The sequence below is a fragment of the Cnephaeus nilssonii genome, assembly GCF_951640355.1.
Source record: "Cnephaeus nilssonii genome assembly, chromosome: 4".
Classification (NCBI taxonomy): Eukaryota; Metazoa; Chordata; class Mammalia; order Chiroptera; family Vespertilionidae; genus Cnephaeus; species Cnephaeus nilssonii.
Genome location: NC_137075.1, coordinates 24,324,839 through 24,346,732, shown reverse-complemented (window position 1 = coordinate 24,346,732; position 21,894 = coordinate 24,324,839). Strand labels below are relative to the sequence as shown.

At 38.1% G+C, this 21,894-nt stretch overlaps 1 protein-coding gene across 2 annotated transcripts in view; it reads left to right on the top strand.

The window, feature by feature from the left end:
• The window catches only part of AKAP6 (A-kinase anchoring protein 6), a 490,615-nt gene that overhangs the window by 340,484 nt on the left and 128,237 nt on the right, over positions 1-21,894 (top strand). For both annotated transcript variants that reach the window (XM_079769683.1, XM_079769682.1), the window contains exon 9: positions 9,357-9,505. In XM_079769683.1, coding sequence (XP_079625809.1) covers positions 9,357-9,505 — 149 coding nt within the window. The remainder of the gene's footprint in view (positions 1-9,356; positions 9,506-21,894) is intronic.

The window sequence follows — 21,894 nt, the reverse complement described above, 5'->3', positions numbered from 1 at the left end:
TTGGGATTCTAATCATCCCCTCCAGTTGGCACAGTGTAATCACCCTCTCTTCCCACCCTTGCTCATGACATAAAATGCTGAATTTTTAATGACTTTAACTACTTGCATTACAAAGACGAGGAGGACAGTGGTGGATGAGGCTCTCCACAGATGCATTTGTGTGATGTATTTGTTCTTTATATTTGTTAGGTGGATGTATTACTGTTAATAAATATCTCCTCTATCATTAAAATGGAAGAAGACATTTTTCTTTAACACAAATAAATACAGAAGAAATAATGAAAATAACATTGATTTTAATTTTTCTGATTTGTGTAAAGATGCTTACTTACTATTTAACAAATATATTGAAGGACATACTTTTAAAATTAAATTTTCTAAACATTATAGTGAATGTTCTTAAATGGTTTGTAAATAGCATCAAGTCAATAGAAATAAAGATTACTTTCTAAAGATATAAATATAATATTTTTTACTTAAATCAGTTATCTTTTGCATTTGTCCTGAGTTAGTTATCCATGAATATAAATATAAAGAAACCTTGAGAACCTAAGCTAGTTTTTCTGGGGCTGCCAATATATTCGTAGAAGTTTTGTATCCTAATATACAGAGACTAGTATCTACAGTAGTCTTTGTTGAGTATAATATTGAAATAGATTTGATATTCTTGTTAAAATTTTTATATACATTTAATTTTTAACAATGGGAAAAATATATATTTTTAAATACTTTTATGACTCTCTTATCCAATGGTAAAAAGAACATTCCAACAAACAAATTGTTTCTTTGGCAACATTTTTGAAGTATAATATTGAATGCATATTTTAGCTCCTATTATTTAGTATAATTTTTCTATAATTCTAGGTTACATGTTCCCTGAGGGCAGGCACCATGTCTGACCCAGATGTATCTTACTCAACATTTGACACATAAGAGATTCTCAGGATAAACTTGTTAAATGAATAAATGGAGGCTCTTAATCAACTTTACTCTAAAGAAATACAGGGCTAAAGAACAGTACCCCATTCAGTCATTCATGAGGGACTAAAGAACAACGTGAGATTCTCATCCGTTGTAATACCAAATGTTATTTGTATTTAGCCAGAATGTAGCTAATCATGAGTATGTAAAAAAATGTCTTTAGAGGGTTCATTTCTGGACAAAAGAAATCCACTTTGAATTCAATCCCTAAGATGAGTTATCTCAGGAAATTATGAACCACCAGCAATGATGACAAAGGCAACAATATACAAAACTAGAGGCCTGATGCATGGAATTCACGAAAGGGTAGGCCCTTACCGCCCTGGCTGCCTTGGCCCTCACAGCCGCCCTGGCTGCTGCCTCAGCCCTCCCAGCCCCAGCTTCATCTGGATGGTTCTCAGGCCGGTCATTCCACTGTTCAGCCGTTTGGTTGATTTGCATATTATGATTATGTTATTATAGATAACCAGGATCTTAAAGCAAAAATCTCCAACACTGTAAAGGTGACAACTCTAAATCCTAGAGTGAGTATGGGGAACTCTGATAAATAAAAGAATGGAGATTTCAAAGTGTAGATTCTAATCAATCCTGAAAGAGCTTGTCAAGGCCTTGAGGCCTGAAGGTGTTTCCAGAAGGAAGCAATCTGGACCAGTTGCAAGAGGGATACTATGGGGAGGAAAGAGAGAAAGCATCCTATATAATAAGAGCCTAATATGCAAATCGACTGAATGGCTGAACAACCAGCAGAACGACTGTTTGCTATGATGTGCACTGACCACCAGGGGGCAGACACTCCATGCAGGAGCTGCCCCCAGCCCTCAGGCCTGGACCAGCAGCGGCAGTGGGGGGTAGGGGGTGGGGCGGTGAGTGGGCGGCACCAGGCCAGACAAGGCAGGTGCCAGTGGGGGCCCCCTGATTGCCCCGCTGGTCACCCCAAAGATCAGCCCTGATCGCAGGCCAGGCCTAGGGACCCTACCCGTGCACGAATTTCATGCACTGGGCCTCTAGTATTAAATATTTGTGCAAGAAAAAAGAGAAAAAGGCATGTGCTTAGAGATACTGCATCAAAGGTTAAAAAAACAAAACTGTGTAGTAAAAGTAGGAAATTATTCCCCAATGACAAATGATTGCCAGAAAAAGTACAGTTCTCACCTATTATATTGAAGGATCCTGTGATTGTCCTGAGTTAGTGTGGACTGTTCCAAATAACTTATATTAAAATATTTCCTAAAGTATAAATATCTTTAACTTTTTAAAGAAATCCTTCTTTCTGGGTTCAATTTCCTAATTAAAAAACAAAACAAAACAAACAAAAAAACACACCCAAAACCTGTGGCATTGTTAATGTCTTTTCCAAAAGCTCAAATGACTATTTTTTTTTTTTATGGGAAATCAGATTTTATGAAGCTAAAACAAGCCCCTGCCCTGAAGACTTAAAACTGTGTTTTGAAATAGATTGTGAAGGTTGCCACACGGGACACTAGCTGAAGTTTCATTCTGTATGTGTGTGACCACCATGGTTAATTTCTAATATAATGTGCAGTATGTAAGATCACTTTGTTAGCAGAACAACACATTACCAAATGATTCTTCAATTAAAGAAGCTTTTCTTTTCTTCTTTTTCCCTAGAGGAAAGTATATATTTTAATATATACCCTAGAAAAATGTGTGTGTGTGTGTGTGTGTGTGTGTATAAAATTATTTATATATATTATAAAAATATATATAAAAATAATTTTTATTTGTGTCAAAAATAATCTTCTTTCTGAGGGAGAATGAAGCCAATATTTTAAAAAGCAAGCCGAGGCTATGGACTCCAACTCTGTTTTGTTTCCTTGTACATTTTAAACCACTTCAGATTTTTTTAACTCGGTAAAATTTATTCAGACAATTTGTAGAGTGGCTGTCACATTCCATGTGCTGTGCTCAGTACTGGGGATATAGCAATGAACACATAGATACAAGTTGCTGCCCTCATGGGGCTTCCAATCCATGGGGGTTGGGGAAGATAGACAACACAAAGTAAATTTTGGCTAGAGCTAGATGGGAAGAATCAATATGAAGGAGGATAGGTACTGCTGTGGGTAGGGGTGAGTTAAAGTCTTATGTAGAAGATTGTAGAAGACCTGAATGAGAAGATGACATTTCAGCAAAGACCTGAGAGAGTTGAGGGACTGAGCTGTCTGCAAACAAGACCAAATGCCCCTAGAAAGTGTCTACCAGCCCTGCTGGAGCTGACTGCTGACATGGGGGATGTGGACTGAACGCTGGCATGGGGATGTGGACTGAACGCTGGCATGGGGATGTGGACTGAACGCTGGCATGGGGGATGTGGACTGAACGCTGGCATGGGGGATGTGGACAAAAGCTTGACTGGAGTGTGTTCAAGAAAAAATCGGAGAGGAATTAGACATATTGAGTATAGATAAAGCCAGAGGATAGGTTGATGTCAACTGCCATCTAGAGATTATTTTTCCTTTTTTTTCTTACATGGAAAAGACATTTGGGCGGGGTGGGGGGGGATGGCGCTAATGTACTAATGTGACTAATACAATAGAGCAGAAAATGATTTAGGAGAGAAGGGCAATTTGCTGTGGTAGGGATCATCTTTGTGTAGTTAAGAGGGGGTCTGGTACACAAGTGCAGGGGACTGATCTTAGAAGTCTGGATGATTTCCACCGAAACAGGAGGGGAGACAGAGAACATGGGCCCAGATGCAAGCAGGAGGGAAGACATGGTGGGAAGCTATGAAGTACACCTACAGAGGCATGAGTTAAGAAAGTAAAATTAACTTTAACATTATTAGGACACTTAACAGAGGATTCTGGGATGTGCCGTTATAATGAAACTAGAGGCCCGATGCACGAAATTTGTGCAAGAGTAGGCCTTCCTTCCCCCGGCTGCCGTCCTCTGGTACCCAGGACCCGGGCTTCCCTTCAGCCGCTGGCAGGCACCTTTCAGCCCCGGCTTCATCCAGAAGGTCATCCAGAAGGCCGTCTGGTCTAATTAGCATATTACACTTTTATTATTATAGATAATTGGTATTTCTTAACTAAATTAGTGCTTTTTAAGGTAAGGGTAAGGTGTATATCTGTACGTGCTTATAAAAATGATTATGTATTTAATCCTTAAAGATTATTAGAATGACTAAAACTTACTCTCCCAAATTTATCATGGGCTAGCTACCTTGTTATTAGACACAATATTAGAGAGAAGTAGACAGCTGAGTAATTATTCAGGCTCCAAAGATCATTGAATTTGGATCACCACACACCAAGCCAAATTTAAATAAAATATTTTAGAACACTGTGTCTTGTGTTCTGACTAAATTATTAATTTGTAATCTAAATTTGAAGAGGTATATCTCTAGTGATTTGGGCTCCAGGTGCATACAAAATAAAGGGGAAGACATGCTACCAATGATAAGCAGTAAAGCAATTGTATTAAACCTCAGATGAAACAGCAGTGTTTCTAATTTTACTATGTGGATTAGCCTGCTAGAGTGGCAATAACAAAATACCATAGATGGGCAACTTAAACAGCAGAAACTAATTTCTCACAGTTTTGGAAGCTGGCAGTCCAAGATATAGATGTTATCAGGTTTGGTTTCTGGCTTGTAAGTGACCACCTTCTTACTATGTCTTAGAGGACCTTTTCTTTATGTGTCCTACTCTTCCTCATCATAGGACACCATTCCTACTAGATTAGGGCCCCACCCTTGTTACTTCACTTAACCTTAATTACCCCCTTAAGGACCCTATCTCCAAATATAGTCACTTGGTGTTTATGGCTTGAACATACAAAGGGGTAGGGGGGAGCACAGTTGAATTCATACATTATGTTAAAGGTTTGGCAATATCTGGAACATGTAGGGGCTCTGCAAATAACTGGGACTATGAAATGGCAAAGGAGACATGGAAAACAAAGTTCCTTTGTAGAACGTGGAGTCTTGAGACAGAGACAGGAAAAGTTGAGACAAACACAAACATTTAAGTTGTGATATGTGCTGTTAAGGAAATTACCACTGTTCCAAAATAGAGAAAGATAAAGTGGATCTACTTTTGATAAGGTGGTCAGGGAAGGCCTTTCTGAGAAGTAACATGTCAGCTGAGAGCTGAAGGATGAGAAGATATTATCGAGAGAATGTTCTAGCGAAGGGCAACAATATGCACAAAGGTCCTGAGACAGGAAAGCTGTTTAAAGAACAGAAAGAAGGCAAGGATGACAGGGGATGGTGATCAAGAGTGAGGTAAGTAGGTCTGAGAGGGAGGCATGAGGTCTGAGGTAGGCAGGAACTAAAACTTATGGGTCATGAGAGAAGTGTGTTTTTTTAGGCCTAATTGCAGTATGAAACCAACTGGTGTTTTATAAAGACCACTCCAGCCACTGTAAAGGAAGCGACTGGGCAGCAGTGGGTGCTACATGGGAAATACATGTTAGGACATAATTGCTGTGCTGCAGGGGAGAGATGCTGCAGACTTGGATCTGGCTGGCTACCTTGCAGACTGGAAAACAGACTGGAGAGACATTTTGGAAGGGGATTGAACCGATTTGAGGGAGTAACTGGCTGTGGTAAATGAAGACAAGGAGGAGTCAAGGATTCCTTTTAGGTTCCTGACCTGAGCAATAGATAGGCCAATTGTCTAAAAGGAAAGGCCCAAGGAAAGGATGTTTTGGGGGAAGAGGGGAGGATGAGAATGGAGAGTTCTGTTTGGCACAGTTATACCTAAAGTAAATCCAAGTAGCAATGTCAGGTGGTTGGTTAGGTATCTAGTGTGGAGCTCAGAGGAGAGGATTGGAAGCCATTACTATATTGATGGCATTGGAAGCCATAGAAGAGAGTATAATAAAGAAAAGACGTCCAGAATTAAGCCATTAAACAAGCAGTGATCCCAGATGTGATGCAAAAGATGAGTCGATGAACCATCTATAACGTGGATTTGGGGATGGGGAAGAAGGATGGAGGAAGAGCGATTGAGAATCCATCTCATCAGGTCAGCCAAGCTGTAATACAGGCTTAGACCAGAGGAAACGAGAACTGATCCTTTTTCTCGCCCTATCATGTCTTCTCTTCCAGGGCACTCTGATTTCATCTCTCAATGCCAACTGTTGCCTCTAAGTTTATATTTCAGTCTTAATATTTTTACTTGCTTGCTAAATATCTCATTTTGGGTATCCCATCAGTACCTCAAACAAAAGACTTAATCAAATCCAGCTTATTTGTTCCATCTACCATAGCATTGTTCTTTTTATACTCCTACTCCCAGGAAATGTGAGGTGGGTCTTCCCTCTTATTCCTTCTTATTTTCCTTAATGAGTAAGTTGCCAAATCTTGTTGGTTACACATCAGTAATATTATTTAATCAGGCTAAGTTTTCATTTGTAAAATATGTTAACTTTTAAAGGTATCCACTGTTATCATAAATGCTAATAAATAAAATTACTTTAATCAAAGATTCAATGTTATTTTTGTAAGAACTGCATTTTCTTCAAATCTTCCACCTAAGAGTTTACATTTAGACTAAGATATAGTATGAAGAAAAGGGAAGCCAGCTTACAGAGATATTTAAACTGCGAAGTTATTCAACCTTAGCAGAAGCAGCTACTTTGGTTCTACCTTTATCATCATGTTTAGGAATGAATCACTGAAAGCAGAGATAGAAATAGAGATGGATAGGAAAGATTTGGGCCATCTAATTCATCTCCTTGTTGTGCCGGGAAGTTTTTTTTTTATGTCAAGTGCCAGTGAGATATTGTGCAATAAAAGTCTTAGATTGCAACATTTCAATCATTTTTGTTGGGTGACTATCTTTCAAGTTGCTCTCAGCGTTGTTCTCTGAAGTCCTTTCCATGTATCCCTGTTATATGAGAGATGTTTCCCTTTCTATACAGAAATGGCCTGGGATCTAAAAGGGATAAACTCCAATTATTTTTTCATAATAGTTATGAGTCTGCATTAAGTCAACATCCCTCTTTATGATCCTTTTTGTGACCAGTAACATTCATTTGTGAGATCATTACCCACAACAAGCTTGTTACCATAGGATGGTTAAAAACAAACAGGAACCTCTCAGAATCAAACATGCCCCTTGGCACCTTATGGTACAGAATCATTATTCTAATGGGGTTCCCAATAGAATTCTTGGTGTGGGACAACCTCCTCACTATCCCGATAGCTTTAATGAGGGGAGGAGTCGAGTGGGGATGGCATTTGGGAAAATTGTTTTTAAGCTCTTTGGCTATTGTTCAACATCTCTCAGTTATCTCATATTTATTTATTCACATAATATGGTGTGTGCTCTTTTGAGAGCTATGTTTTATTGTTTTTTTTTCTAATCATTGACTTCCTCTATTCAATTTTATACCTCCCCCCACCCCCTTTAAAAACCATTCTTAGGTCTCTAGGTATTATTCCTCCAAGTTCTATGATATCTGCATGTCTCTTGGTTGAGACTTGTCTATAATGCCATTAACATGCTCCATTCCTCTTATTTGTCATCCTTGATAAAGGTGCTAAATTCCTTTGTGTCTTCTCACCAGCCACACCCTTCTCCTTCAAACTGAATATGCTCCATAAAACATTATCTTTTGTTTATAGGGTTTGACATAATTCTTATGAGTCTATTCTTATTCAAGCCAATTAGTTTGGGCAAGTTCACATGAACTTTTTAACTGATTTCTGAAACTTCAATTATGTGAATAAAGTAATTTTAGTATTTTTCAAAAGTTCTTCCTTGGCAGTCCAGAGCAGTAATGATTAACTGCTTGTGGAAAGCAACAACGTAGGAACTCTAGAATGGATTGATATCTTAGATTTCATATGCTCCCCATTTCCTTGACTGAGTCCTGAGTTGCACTTTTAAGAAGCTGACACTTTATAATAACACTCCCCTCTACTCCCAGGTTTTATAAAACTAGAGACTAGGCAAAAGGTGGTGATTGGCTCTGGACACAAAGAGGAGAAGGTTGTGTCTGACTTGACCTTTCTTACATATTACAGAATTCTGGCAACTACCCAATAGCTGACCCAGAACTGTTTTTCTAGGAGAATATGTAATCCATATATATAAAAGCCTCAGTGACCAAACGACCCAATGACCCAATGACCCAACAACTCAACGACTGGTCGACGAGTCGCTATGATGTCCATTGACCACCAGGGGGCAGACGTTCAACACAGGAGCTGTCCCCTGGTGGTCAGTGCACTCCCACAGCCAACCTCCCATGATCCCTCCTCCTGGCTGGCCAACCTCCCCTGGTCACTCCCCCTGGCCAGCCAACCTCCCATGGTCCTTCCCCCGGGCCGGCTGGCCGGCCCTGATCGCCCCAATAGGGACTGGGCAAGATGACCCCAATCTGCCCTGATCACAGGCCAGGCTGAGGGACCCCACCTGTGCACAAATTCGTGCACTGGGCCTCTAGTTAAAATATAAAGAAGTAGCAGTTTTAAGGCTTATCAGAAATGTCAGTGGATGTTCTTGGATTTAGTAAAATGTGTCAAAAGAAAATAAGAGTTCCTCTGGTCTGCAGAGCACATGAACTCAGCATTGCCTCCCCCCTTTTGCCATGCATGCATGCAGGGGCAAGCGTGCCACCGAGAACACTTCATCCCCAGTCTCATCTGGTGTACTAGGGAACCCTGCAGCCACAGAGATCACAACAGCTGAAATAAATAAAGCATCTACTTAATACATTGTCATGCCAAATATTATTCAGCATTCTTTTGTCCTCAGTTTGATAGAAAACAGCATGGTGAACTTACTACCTCTCCTTACTGCAGCGAGCCCACATAACTATAAGAGATTTAACAGTTCAAACCTGCACATAGGCAAAAACACCATTCCCTCTAGTTTAAAGTTATTAAGACAATAATACAGAGAACAAAAAATGTAATAAAGGAAGTCTGTCATCATTATTGAAGATGTATTAGAATTAGTACTAGGCTTTTTTATTCTCCTCAGGAAAGATAATGAGAAGCATTCAGAATATGTGTCCATGCAAATGTATGGGTTAGAGGGGGGTCTTTAAAAAATAAATGTTACATATGTGGCGATATGAGGAAGGATATTCTTAAGGAATTTCACAGAATTTTTATGTAAAGTCTCATCATACAGTATTATGATCTCAGGGATATTTTGTGATATTTACCGAGTCTTCTGAGAGTTCATTTATTCAGGTCCTACTTTAAGGAGGAACTTATAAGATTCAGATCTAAAATATAATTCTGGAATATGCCCAGCTGATCCCATTAAATCCAACCTGAAAAGGAGCAGTATAATGATATGAACAGTTCCCATTCTTTGAGTTGTTACACCTCACTTGAAATGCATTCCTTCTGGATTAAAACAGCAATTCCTCTTTGTTTCTCTCTCCAGGCCGAGGTTCAGCTATGCTACCTGGAAGCACAAAGAGATGCTGTTGAGCAGATGTCCCTCAAGCTGTACAGCGAGCAGTACACCAGCGGCAGCAAGAGAAAGGAAGAGTTTGCTGATATGTCAAAAGTTCATGCAGTGGGAGGCGCAGGGTAGGGAACTACTCTTTGTGTTGTTTTATCCTCACTAATCTCCACTTTTCCGGTGAGTTTGCACTGGTAGGCGTGAGGTAACAGATAAGAAGCAGCTCACTAGAGTAGGTAGGCATTTATGTTCTTTTTCATTCGTGCCTTGAGAGGTGTTTCCCTTTCTATACAGAAATGGCCTGGAATCTAAAAGGGATAAACTCCATTTTTTTTTTTTCTTTCTTCATAATAGTGATGAGTCTGCATTAAGTCAACATCCACAGAATTGAAGACTGTGGATTTTACCAGCCTCTGTCACCTAATCCAGAACTTCCTCACTTTGTTATGATTTATTTAAAAACAGCCTTGTGATTTTACCAGTATTTGTGTGCCTGTATCGTGCCTATAGTATTGGTGGGTTTTCTTTATAAATTTATTTTTCAGTGTATTTCCCCTTTTTAAACTTAACCATTCTTTTAAAGTTTGTCTACAGATTTTTTAAACACCAGAACCTCTGTAGAACATAATTTTCCTGAAAAAATGTAGGTATTTAATAATTGTTTAGAGACCGTGGCTAGCCGGTTTGCTTCATGTAAAGTCAACTGGAATAATAGACTAGCATCTGAATTGTCTAGGGTGAGTGAAAGGACCCAGCACCATCAGTAACCCATGGGCAGTTTTATTTGGCCTGAGACATATGGCTGTATTTACATTATATTAACTATCCATCTTCTGAATAATTATCATGCATTCAGATATTTCCAATGGCTCTAAAGTTTGCAAACATTGTGTGTATATATATATATTTTTCTTTTTTGTCTCTTCTAGCTTAATTCTAATATTTAGTAGGTAAAAATTAAACAGTAAAAGAGTAGTAATGAAATTTAATTATTTCATAGTTTTAATGACTTGATAATAATTATACTCATAAAAATGGAAACAGTAACCTATTTTACTTTTATACTTGAGCCAGACAACTAAGGAGAGACACTGTTCCCCGAAGTCTGTTACATATTAATAGCATCTTATTACCCTATGAGGTGTAACTCTAGCTAAAATATTCCCTGAAAAGGCAGGTGGAAAAGAAATCTTTTTATGTACTTGTTTGCATTTATCTTTTAAGTACTTATAGTTTTTATTGGACTTACATCCCCATATAAAATTTTGGGATAAATTAAGTATGCTCACTACATATTCTGTCTTGTGCTATAATCCAGGGTCTAAGAATACAGGAAAAGGATCAAAGTCATAACCCTGTTTAAGAATTGAGAAAGAAAATTTTAAATTTACTTTTCTATATATTTTGTTGCTCTTTCAGGATTTCTTTTATCCATAGACATGTTACATATATATTTGATTACTCATGTAATTCAGTAGACATGTATTCACAAGAAGAAAAGCATAGAAGCGAATAGGAAAGAAAAGGTTAAAACTTGGAGCATAAACAACCAGCTGTTTTGAAGCCTTAATGTGCTTTAATTTCCCTAAATGCCTAAACTATCTCTGGTGTACACGCAAGCACAAACTTTAGGTCACATTTTCCTGTTTTCTAAAGCCCTGGAGACTGAATGGGCACCACGTGCTTCTGACCTCAGATTCCAAGGGCCCAACCTGAGTGCTTACTCCGGGTTCCACAAATCATAAATCTGCCCTGGGAATTGCTTAGTTAACAACAAGCATTGTTCAGGGACGTGGGAGTAGGTGAACTTGCCTGATATCTTTTGTCTGTGCTCCTTGGGGTACTGAAGGCTGTGCATTGTGCAGAAATTTAAGAGTGTGCTGAAGAAAAAGCAGCTATTTGATACTAAGGACAAAAACCATATACTATTTTCTACTTTCTGTTTACATACAGAAAAGCATTGTGTGAGCAATGCATGTGGGTGAGGTTATCTGGGTTGTTCTGCCCCCAAGACTCTTTGCTCCCACAGTCAAATCCTTAATTCCGAAACCTTAAGAACATAGCCTTGTAAAATTATCTGCTCCATGACACACAAACTTCATTAACTTTTTCTTTTGTTGCATAGACTGATCATTGTTTCCGATAAGCAATTGTGGGAATAGTGTGGGCTTTTAGGGTCTTCATTCCATATGCAGATATCCCATCTACTGAAGAGAAAATTAAGTTGGTGGTACAATTCATATATTTTTTATTTCCTTCCCATGTCTACACCCATGCTAAAAAGAGTACGTAGTTGAAAAATGTACTAGGCTACCCAATGGAGGACTCAGATGCTCGATAGAATAATGATCTTAAATTTCTAAGAATTTTACACAACCAAAATGTCATTTAGAAATGAATTTTCCACTCCTGCTTGACAGACAGGTGTGTGTCCAGGTGCACAACTACGAACTGTGTTTAGCAGCCATGAATAGGTTTGGCTGGAAGATTTCCCCAAATGCTTGTGAGGCTATGTAAGCTTTAGTCACAGAGTGTGTTTGCCTGTGGGGGACATTTGGCACTGGCTCCAGCATTGCGAATGGGAAACTGTGGCTTCCTGGCGGTATGCAATGTCTGAGTCACCCAACAAGTTTTTCTCTGAGAGCCGGTTGGTGCTTTTCGATTCCTGCCAATTTAAATGAAAGCATTTATAGATGAATTGGTTTCTTTCATTCAATAAATATACATTGAAGACCTACTATGTTCATGGCATGATGCCCTGAGCAGAGTGTGTTAAGAACACCTACGTTTTATATATTTTGTAAAGTATAACCCTCTTTTTTCCCAACACCTCTTTCTACTGCAAAAAATTCACTTTTTACATGAATTTCAAAGATTCTTTTGAATTCATTAATTAGCATCCCACTTGCTAGACTTCGTGTAGATTACAAACCATGTCTTCTATTCAGCTTATAAATGATGGAACTGGGAGGCAAAATGGCTGGGAGACTGGCTTGTCCAGGATGATGGTGTAAGATGGAGCTAAGACCGCGACTCAGAAACCTGGGTCAGAATGCAGTGGGCAATCCATAAGTCATGCTTTGCCCTCTCTCTGAAGGATTTTATTCGGACCATTGATAAACATTTTTCCCTTAAATTCCATGTTGTGCATATCCCAAACTTTATGAAATTTAAATTATGGTATCTTCCTACTATGGAGAACTGCAAAGAATCTTAAGAATATTTCATTAAAGCCACAAGGAAGTTTGGCACACACATAGCAAAACATAGCAAAGCAGGCTTCAGGGAAAACAAAATTGACTTCATCATTGATTTGGCAAATAGTATTATGTCACTGCTATATGAAGTACAGAAATTAAAAGGCAAAATAAAATGGTCCCTGACCTTGAGAGGCCCAGAGTTTGGTAGGAGGAGCCAGATCTAGAAACAATATGGAATAAAAGATGAGTTAAAATCTGCATGTGGTTAAAGGGTGGGGCTCATGGAAGGCAGAGCTGTTCTGACTGGTGGGAGTGAGTCAGAGCAGGTCAGGAAAGACATCACAGACAGAGGACTCTGGAGATGAATTTTGAAAGAGGGCAAGGTCAGGGGCAGAGCTTTTCAGTTTAATGTGAATAAACGTTTATTGAGCATCTACAAAGACAGACCACAGTCTCTGCTTTCATGAAATTTACAGTCTCACAAGACCGTGCAGAGCATGTTAAGCCAGTATTTGTCTGTGCAATAAGAGAGAAGGGAAGCAATGAGAGAGATGGGGAGCTCAGAGCAATGGGGTTGGCTCCATGAGATAGAGCTGTGTCTTTTGTGTTTACCACACTGCTCTGAGTCTGGTGCAGTGCCTGGCAAGTGCTCAGGCTCAGTGAATGAATGGATGAGTGAATGAATAACTAAGATTAATCCAGGGCTCAGAGAGAGAGAGCAGAGGTCTGGAATCATCAGACTGCCTGCTTTTCCATATGACTTTTCCATATGAACAGGGTTGAAAGTTGGAAGGGGTGTGAAAAGTAAGGCTTGGGAAGAAGGGGAAGTCCAGACCCTGGAGTTAATTAATCATTGAATTCATGGTTCTTAACCAGGATAGTGCATCAGGATCACCTGTGGAGCTTTTAAGCTGAAAAAATGCCTGTCTACCCAACACAATGAAAATTCGGATTCAGTAGGTAGAGTGGGCCAAGATATGATTATGTCCTAATGCTTACTTCCAGCTGTGAGCCATTGCTCTAGTGGTTTTCAAAATATAGTTTCTGGACCAGCAGCATCAATATCTCCTGTGAATTTGTTAGAAATGCCAATTCTGGGCCCCACTCCAGATCTACTAAATTGGAATGTATGGGGTCCAACGTCGTTTAACAAGTTATTCAGGTGATTCAGATCCAGTTTGAGAAACACTGCTTTAGTCTTAGAGATTTTAGGTTGGAAATGAATGGAGAAGGATACAGATAGTCATGGAGGGAATATAAAGTATAGCATAGGGAATTTAGCCAATAATATTGTAACAACTATGTATGGTGTTAGATTTATCGAGGTAATTAATTAATACGTTATTTAATGTTCAATCACTGGGTTATACATCTGAAACTAATATATTATATGTCAACTGTAGAAACTTTTTTTAAAAGAAATTTATGGAGAATGTGAAAACTGAATTAGAAACTGAAGCCTGAAAAAAAATCAATAAACATTGGATGAGGGGAATGATACTGCATTTTCTGGTTCAAGGAGGAGAAAGAATAGAGGAGGCTTTGGATTCAACCAACTTTGGTGTCATTCAACATTTAATATTTATTGAGCTCTACTATTAAGTGCTGGCTGAAGTAGGCACTGGTGATGTAGAGACAATGGGAGACTAAGGGTGACAGATGTATGTAAATCAGGAAAGCCTTCCAGGGGAAGTCTCACCGAGACTGGCTCAGGGTCAGAAGTGACAATAAGAATGTTTCTCACAGAGGAGGCAGGGTGTACAAACAGCTGGAACCACTAATGGATACCCAGCATGACTAGATTGGCAGTTTTTAAACAATGTTCTGGCAGCAGTGTGGAGAATAGCTTGGCAAGGACAAGACTACACAGGGCTTCTTTAATAGGCTATTCTAGTCATCCAAGTGAGAAATAGGACCCGAGTTAAGATAGCAGCAGTGGAAACTGAAAGAAGGAAGTTGAACCGATAAGACTTGGTCACCAGAGTGGTCACCAGTATTTTTAAATGTTTCAGGCTTATGCACTCTGGCAGATGGACATGTCATTCACTGAGATAGGGAAGTCATAGGAGGAACTGAAGGGGGAAAGAAGCTACATGTAGTCCTTTTGATGGTCTGTGGAACATCCGAGTGGAAATGCCCATGAAGCAGGTCTCCGATGTTATGGGCTTCTCAACCAGCAATAAGGGCAGTATGGTGACTATAGGTAGCAGAGGCTCAGAGAAGTAGGAGCTTACCTTTTGGTAGTCTCTTCACCCCTCTCAGGTGGACATAAAATTATCTTTAAGAATGTTTAAAGAAAAGTAGAAAATCTGAACAGACCGATTACTAGTAAGGATATTGAATCAGTAATCAAAAACCTTCAAAAAAGTAAGTCTAGGACCAGATGGCTTCACTAGTGAATTCTACCAGTGAAGAAGAATTAATACCAATCCTTCTCAAGCTCTTCCAAAAAAATAGGACAGGAGGGAATTCTTTCAAACTTATTTTATGAGGCCAGCATTACCCTGACACCAAAACAAGACAAGGATGCAAAAAGAAAATAAAGTTACAGGCTAATATCCCTAATAAACATGCATGCAAAATCCTCAACAAAATCCTATATAATAAAAACCTAATATGCAAATCAACTGAATGGCAGAACGACCGGTTGCTATGACACGCAGTGACCACCAGGGGGCAGGTGCTTAATGCAGGAGCTCCCCCCTGGTGGTCAGTGTGCTCCCACAAGGGGAGCGCCACTCAGCCAGAAGCCAGGCTCATAGCTGGTGAGCACAGCGGTGGTGGCAGGAGCAGCGAGCTGAGTGGTAAGGAGCAGCAAGTAGGCAGGTGGTAAGGAGCGAAGGCTCCCGGACTGTGAGAGGGATGTCCGCCTGCTGACTAGGCCCACTCGGGCCTAAGCCAGCAGGTGGACATCCCCCAAGGGTTCCCAGACTGAGAGAGGGCTCAGGCCAGGCTGAGGGACCCACCTCCCCCAGTGCATGGATTTTGTGCACCGGGCCTCTAGCATCTCTATATATAAAAGCCTAAGCAACTTTCAACTGTTCAACCAGTAGCTATGATGAGCACTGACCACCAGGGGGCAGATGCTCAACGCACAGGCATGGAAACATGGAACAGACTGATGAATCTCAGAGGGAAAGGGGGAGGGGGGAGGATGAGAAGAGATTAACCAAAGAACTTATATGCATACTAGAGGCCTGGTGCATGGATTCATGCACCAGTGAGGTCCCTTGGCCTGGCCTGTGGAGATCGGACCGAAACCGGCAGTCTGACATCCCCGAAGGGGTCCCGGATTGCAAGAGGGTGCAGGCCAGGCTGAGGGACCCCACCTGTGCATGAATTCGTGCACTGGGCCTCTAAGTTAGCAAATAAAATTCCATAATATATTAAAAGATTCATATACTATGATCAAGTGAAATTTATTTCAGGAATGTAAGGATGGTTCAACATTCACAAATCAGTCAATGCGATGTATAATACTAACAAAACAAAGGATAGAAATTATATGATCATATCAAAAGATGCAGAAAAAGCATTTGACAAACTTCAAAATCCATTTATGATAAAAATTTCAAGTGGTTGCAGAAGGAACATCTCTCAACATAATAATGGCCATATATGACAACACACTCAACATCACACTCAATGGTGAAAGGCTAAAAGCTTTTTATCCAACATCAGGAACAAGACAAGATGCCCACTCTTGCCACTTCTATTCAACACAGTATAGAAAGTTCTAGCCAAGCAGTTGGTGAAGAAAAAGAAATAAAAGGTATCTAAATTGGAAAAGAAAAAATAAAACTGGCACTATTTTCAGATGACATGATATTATATATAGAAAACTCTAAAGACTTCATAAAAAAACTTTTAGAAATAATAAGCATATTCACTGAGGTTGCAAAATACAAAATAACTACACATAAAAATGTGTGTTTCTATACACTATCAGTGAGCTGTCAGAAAAAAATAAAGAAAGTAATCTTATTAATAATTGCATCATAAAGAATAAAATTACTAGGAATAAATTTACCCAAAAAGGTGAAAGACCTGTATGTTGAAAACTACAAGGCATTAATGAAATAAATTGAATAAATCACAAATAAATGGAAAGTATTCCATGCTCATGGATTAGAAGGATTAATATTGTTAAAATGTTTATATTATCCAAAGGAATCTATAGATTCAATGAAATTGCTATCAAAATTATAATGACATTTTTTCAAAGAAATAGGACAAATAATCTTAAAATGTGTAGAGAAACACAAAAACCTGAATAGCCAAGGTAGTCTTGTAAAAAATGAACAAATTTGGAGGCATTGCTCTTCCTGATTTTAAACTGTATTACAAAGCTATAGTAATTAAAACAGTAAGGTATAAATACAGAAACATAAATCAATGGACCAGAATAGAGAGACCAGAAATAAACCCATGCATATATGGCCAATTAATTGATGACCAAGGAGTCAAGAATGTACAGTGGGAAAGCATAGTCTCTTCAATAACTAGTGTTGGAAAATTGGACAGATACACGTGAAACAATAAAACTTTATGACTCTCTTACACCATAAAAAGATCAACTCAAAATTGATTAAAGAATTGAACAGAAGACCTGAAACTGTAAAACTTCTAGAAGAAAACATAGGCAGTAAGCTCCTCAACATTGGTCTTAGTGATGATTTTTTGAAACTAACACCAAGAACAAAAGCAAAAAAAGCAAAAGTAAATAAGTGGGACTACATTATACTAAAATGCTTCTGCATAGCAAAGGAAACAATCAACAAAATGAAAAACAACCTACTAAATGAAATAAAATATGTGCAAATCATATATCTGATGAGCTAATATCCAAAATATCTAAAGAATTTATATAGCAGAAAAACAAACATTTCCACTTAAAAATGTGCAGAAGATCTAAACAGAAATTTTTCCAAAGGAGACATAGAGATAGCCAATACATACATGAAAAGATGCTCAATGTCACAGATCATCAGGGAAATGCAAATCAAAACCACAATGAGATATCACCTCACACCTGTTAGAATACTTATTATCAAAATGACTAGAAATAACAAGTGTTGGTGAGGATGTAGAGGAAAGGAAACCATGTCCAATGTTGGTGGGGATATAAAGTCATGCAGTTACTATAGAAAACAGTATAGAGGTTCCTCAGAAAATTTAAAAAAGAATTGCCATTTGATCCAGCAATTTCACTTTGGGGTATTTATCTGAAGGAAACAAAAACACTAACTTGAAATGATATATGCACCCCCATGTTCATTGCAACATTATTTACAACAACCAAATATGAAAACAACCCAAATTTTTATTGATAGATGAATAAAGATATTGTCATATATAAATACAATGGGGTATTATCCTATATAATAAAGAGGTAATATGCAAATTGACCATCACTCCAACACACAAGATGGCCACCCCCATGTGGTCAAAGATGGCCACCACAAGATGGCCGGCAGGGGAGGGCAGTTGTGGATGATCAGGCCAGCAGGGGAGGGCAGTAGAGGGGGACCAGGCTGGCAGGGGAGGGCAGTTTTTAATGTACAGAGCTTAATTCTTTTCTTTAAAATCTATTTATTTATTAATTTCCCCATCTCATTTACAAAGAATTTGAATCAAATTACAAAAATATTTACAATAAAATGGAATAAATTATGACTGAAGTTAGGCAAGAGTAAAATATATGTAAGAAAGCAACCCATATTCTATGCATATCCTCAAGAATACTATCTTTGGCTCTAAACTTTCCACACCCAAGATTAAAGTAATACATATTGGTGGGAGGTCAGCTTCCAATGCCATTGAGTCCTAAGAGGAATTTCTCTTGTAGTTCTTTAAAGAGAAGACTGGCATTTGTGACACTATATCCCTACAAGACAAACCCAATTCCCAAGGCATTATTTTATGTAGGCTGCAGAAGGGATGTTAAAACATAATTCAGTAAGAGCATTTCTACAAGTAATAAAACCTTAGAGTCTGAGCATAGTGCTCTCTGGGCAGGGTCAGCATCGATGGGTGAGACAGACAAAGTCATCTTGGGGGAGAGGTCTCCATATTAATTCTGTTACCAGGCTTTTGTTAGGGGTTGGGCAGCAGGAATTATTTCCAGGTTACTTACCTTCTGTCCTAACTCTGAGGGTCAAGATTCTCTATTGCCTATTAAGTCTTTGAAAACCAGCGGGATTTAGGTAGGAGTCCTTTTACAAAGGGTGAGCTGCCCAACCCGCACTAGTGTGTCAATAGCGAGTCTGGACCCAGTCACCTTGAACACCGACAATGTCATAGGCAGGTTACGTTTCGTTTTGTTTTCAAACATAGCTCTTGTTTGTCTTCTGAAGTAGTTTCTCCATTTGTGTTAGAATCACTACTTATTTTCAATTCTTCAGAAGGTTTCCAGTTCTTTGGCTAGAACTTAATCCAGCTTTTTTAGACAAGTGTTTTGAGTCCCTGACAACCTAACAGAATCCTCTAAATACATTCAGGAATCAACATTGATATTTCTAATTTTATGGCTAGTCTTGGAGGTTAGAATTTTTTTGATTTATGACTTTTATTTCAATAACAAATGTTTATGAACAGATGGTCCACGGGTTCATTAGAAAGTGGGGCCAGTCATTAACACATTTGTAGGGTTGATTTTATTTTTCTTAGACATTTTCACATGTATGTGGGTATATATGAGAACTGACAAAATTACTGCTAGAGAGAACTCCATATTCCTTTTTATTTATTAATGGCAAAGGCAGCCTGTTTTTCTCATGAGGAAGTCGCTCATGAATTTTCATTCAAAATAATAAATTAGTGTCCACACTTTAATATGTTTAGAGTGGAAAGGGATTTTACATGCAACTGTGCATATCCGAGTCCACGTCTGGAAAGCTAAATTTTATTCTTTAATGATATGATGATTGAGCAAGGTGCCACTATTGTATTTCCCTTCTGTGCTTACATGCCACATGGAGTAGAGAATGATGGGAAATTCTGATCTATTGTTAGTATTTCACTTTGGTAAAATTATTAAACTATATTTTTACAAGATTTTGTTACCACTTCCTTTAGTGTCGTTTTTGAAAACCAGAGGCAAACTTCCTTGAGCAAATACTGTGAACAGTGACTACTTAGTGAATATTTGAGGAAAGAATCAATATGCTAAAGAAGCTAGGAAAATTGGATCATTTGATAGAAGTCCCAGTATAGACAAGCTGGTATTTCAGGAACCGGTCTTGTGTTTTTGGATGTGTTGGTATGAAATGAACCATTAAGCATACAAAAGATGCATCCTTAAATGTTCCAAAATATGTATTACTGGGCCTTAGGTTAAAAAAACACACAACCTGCCACGACTTTTTAATATTATCTTTTCTTTAACCAATAATTGCTCTATTTTGATGATTTCTTCATTTGATTGTCTGCTTTAGTGAAAATTCCTTAGTGGGCCAAGCTGAAACCTCATATATTCACACACACCTCCCATTGATTTCACTTGGGTGAAACTTTATCTTTTAAGCAAAGTTTAAGTTGAAATGTTCAGTTAATGATGCTCACTTTAAATACCAAAGGCTGAATGCATTTATGTATTCAAATACTTAGCTAGTCACACATAGCTCCCATTGGGGTTTAGATAAAGGATTATTTCTTAAACTAAACCAGCCTCACAAATAATATATTGCTATCCAATATGCAGAAAAAAATGATACTAAATAAGCTTGTTAATATTTTATTTCTGTGGTGAAAGGACCTAGAATTTTTTTTAACCTTGAAAAGGTAGAGAAAATGGTAGACAAGATGTTGGGAAATACTTTTGGCAATTACCCACAGTAGTTGACCCAATCTTAGAAATGAACATGAGAAAATTTACACACTGATTTTTCTATAGCTTTGTTCTTGTCTCTATTAAATTCTCAGACTATGGAATATATACATTATAATTTTATGTTTGTCTTAACAAAAACTGACTTTGAGTTAAAAGATTTTTCTCCTCATAACATGATTAAGCTTTTAAACCTCCTAAAATGGGAATATTATACCCACAAGAGAATGTCCAACTCTTTTATTGTGAACCCTTCAGGTACATGGCAATTTAAAGGAGAAGTATGCAAAAGAATACATTTTTTGTGTGTGATGTGTTTGCTTTATAACACTTTCATAGAGTAAATATGAGTTTGCTTTGTACAATTTTGTAGAGAACATAATATATTCATAGAGTAGTGAAAGGTATGTTTTGAGACATTTTAACGTGAAGGAGATTATATATTTGAGTGAATGAGTTGACATAAACCCAAGCACAATTACAAAGAAATTTTAAGAGGAAAATCCCTCCAAAAGACTAGTTCCCACTGTCATATCCCGTATAAGATTCTGAGCTATTGCCACAATTTCAATCTCCCCTTTCTCCCTTCTTAAAAGAGATCCTAGAGTCACCAGAAATTCAAGCAAAGAACCTAGTTGGAATTCAGCTGGTAGAATCGGCATATTCTTCCAAGGGATATAGAACTGTTAACTAGTTTCATGATACCCTTGATACAGTCACTCATCTATGATCTTTTTTGCTGCTTTTTATAGTAGCTGTCACTTTTCCTGGAAGACATTGTCTTTTATAAAATCACTTGAGAAACACTTAGCATACCTTTGCAGGTAATGTAAACATAAGAAAGCAAATCACTCTTGTGTAAGAATTTTTCTGATATAATTAGCACATGAAGTTGTAGTCATTTCAGAAGGTTTCAAAAGAACCAACAAAGAAATTCTAGTAATTAACTGCAGATTTGCTATAAATGTATACATTATATTTCACTGCATTTGAAAAACTGTCAGGACTTTTCTAAGCTGTGAATGAATGCTTGGTCAAGAATCTGAAATCAGGCACAAATGCTTTAAAAAATGTTCTTGTCTTTAGTATTTGGACCTTATGAGAATTTGTTGTTTGGAAAACACCGGTGCTGATTCTACTCTAGTGAAACAAAATCACGGAACCAAAGCATTTACTGTATCCAACAAACTCAAGCCTACATATTCTCAGCTAGGATGAAGATAGACTCAAGTGGAAAAGAATGATTATAGGATCTGTGTTGGGTTTATTCACCATTTGCAGGTCTCCAGTGTAGACTATCTGAGAAGGAGTCTGAAGTGCATTTAATTAGAAGAAATGGTTTTTGTTCTGTAAGGAGAGTAATAGGAGGGAGCAGCTAAATGGATATAAAGACATGGAAAAGAGACAGTGAAAAAATTTTCTATTGTTCTGAACATTTTATCATCCCGTGAATATTTTTTCACTTGTTTAAAATCTATTTCTAAATCTT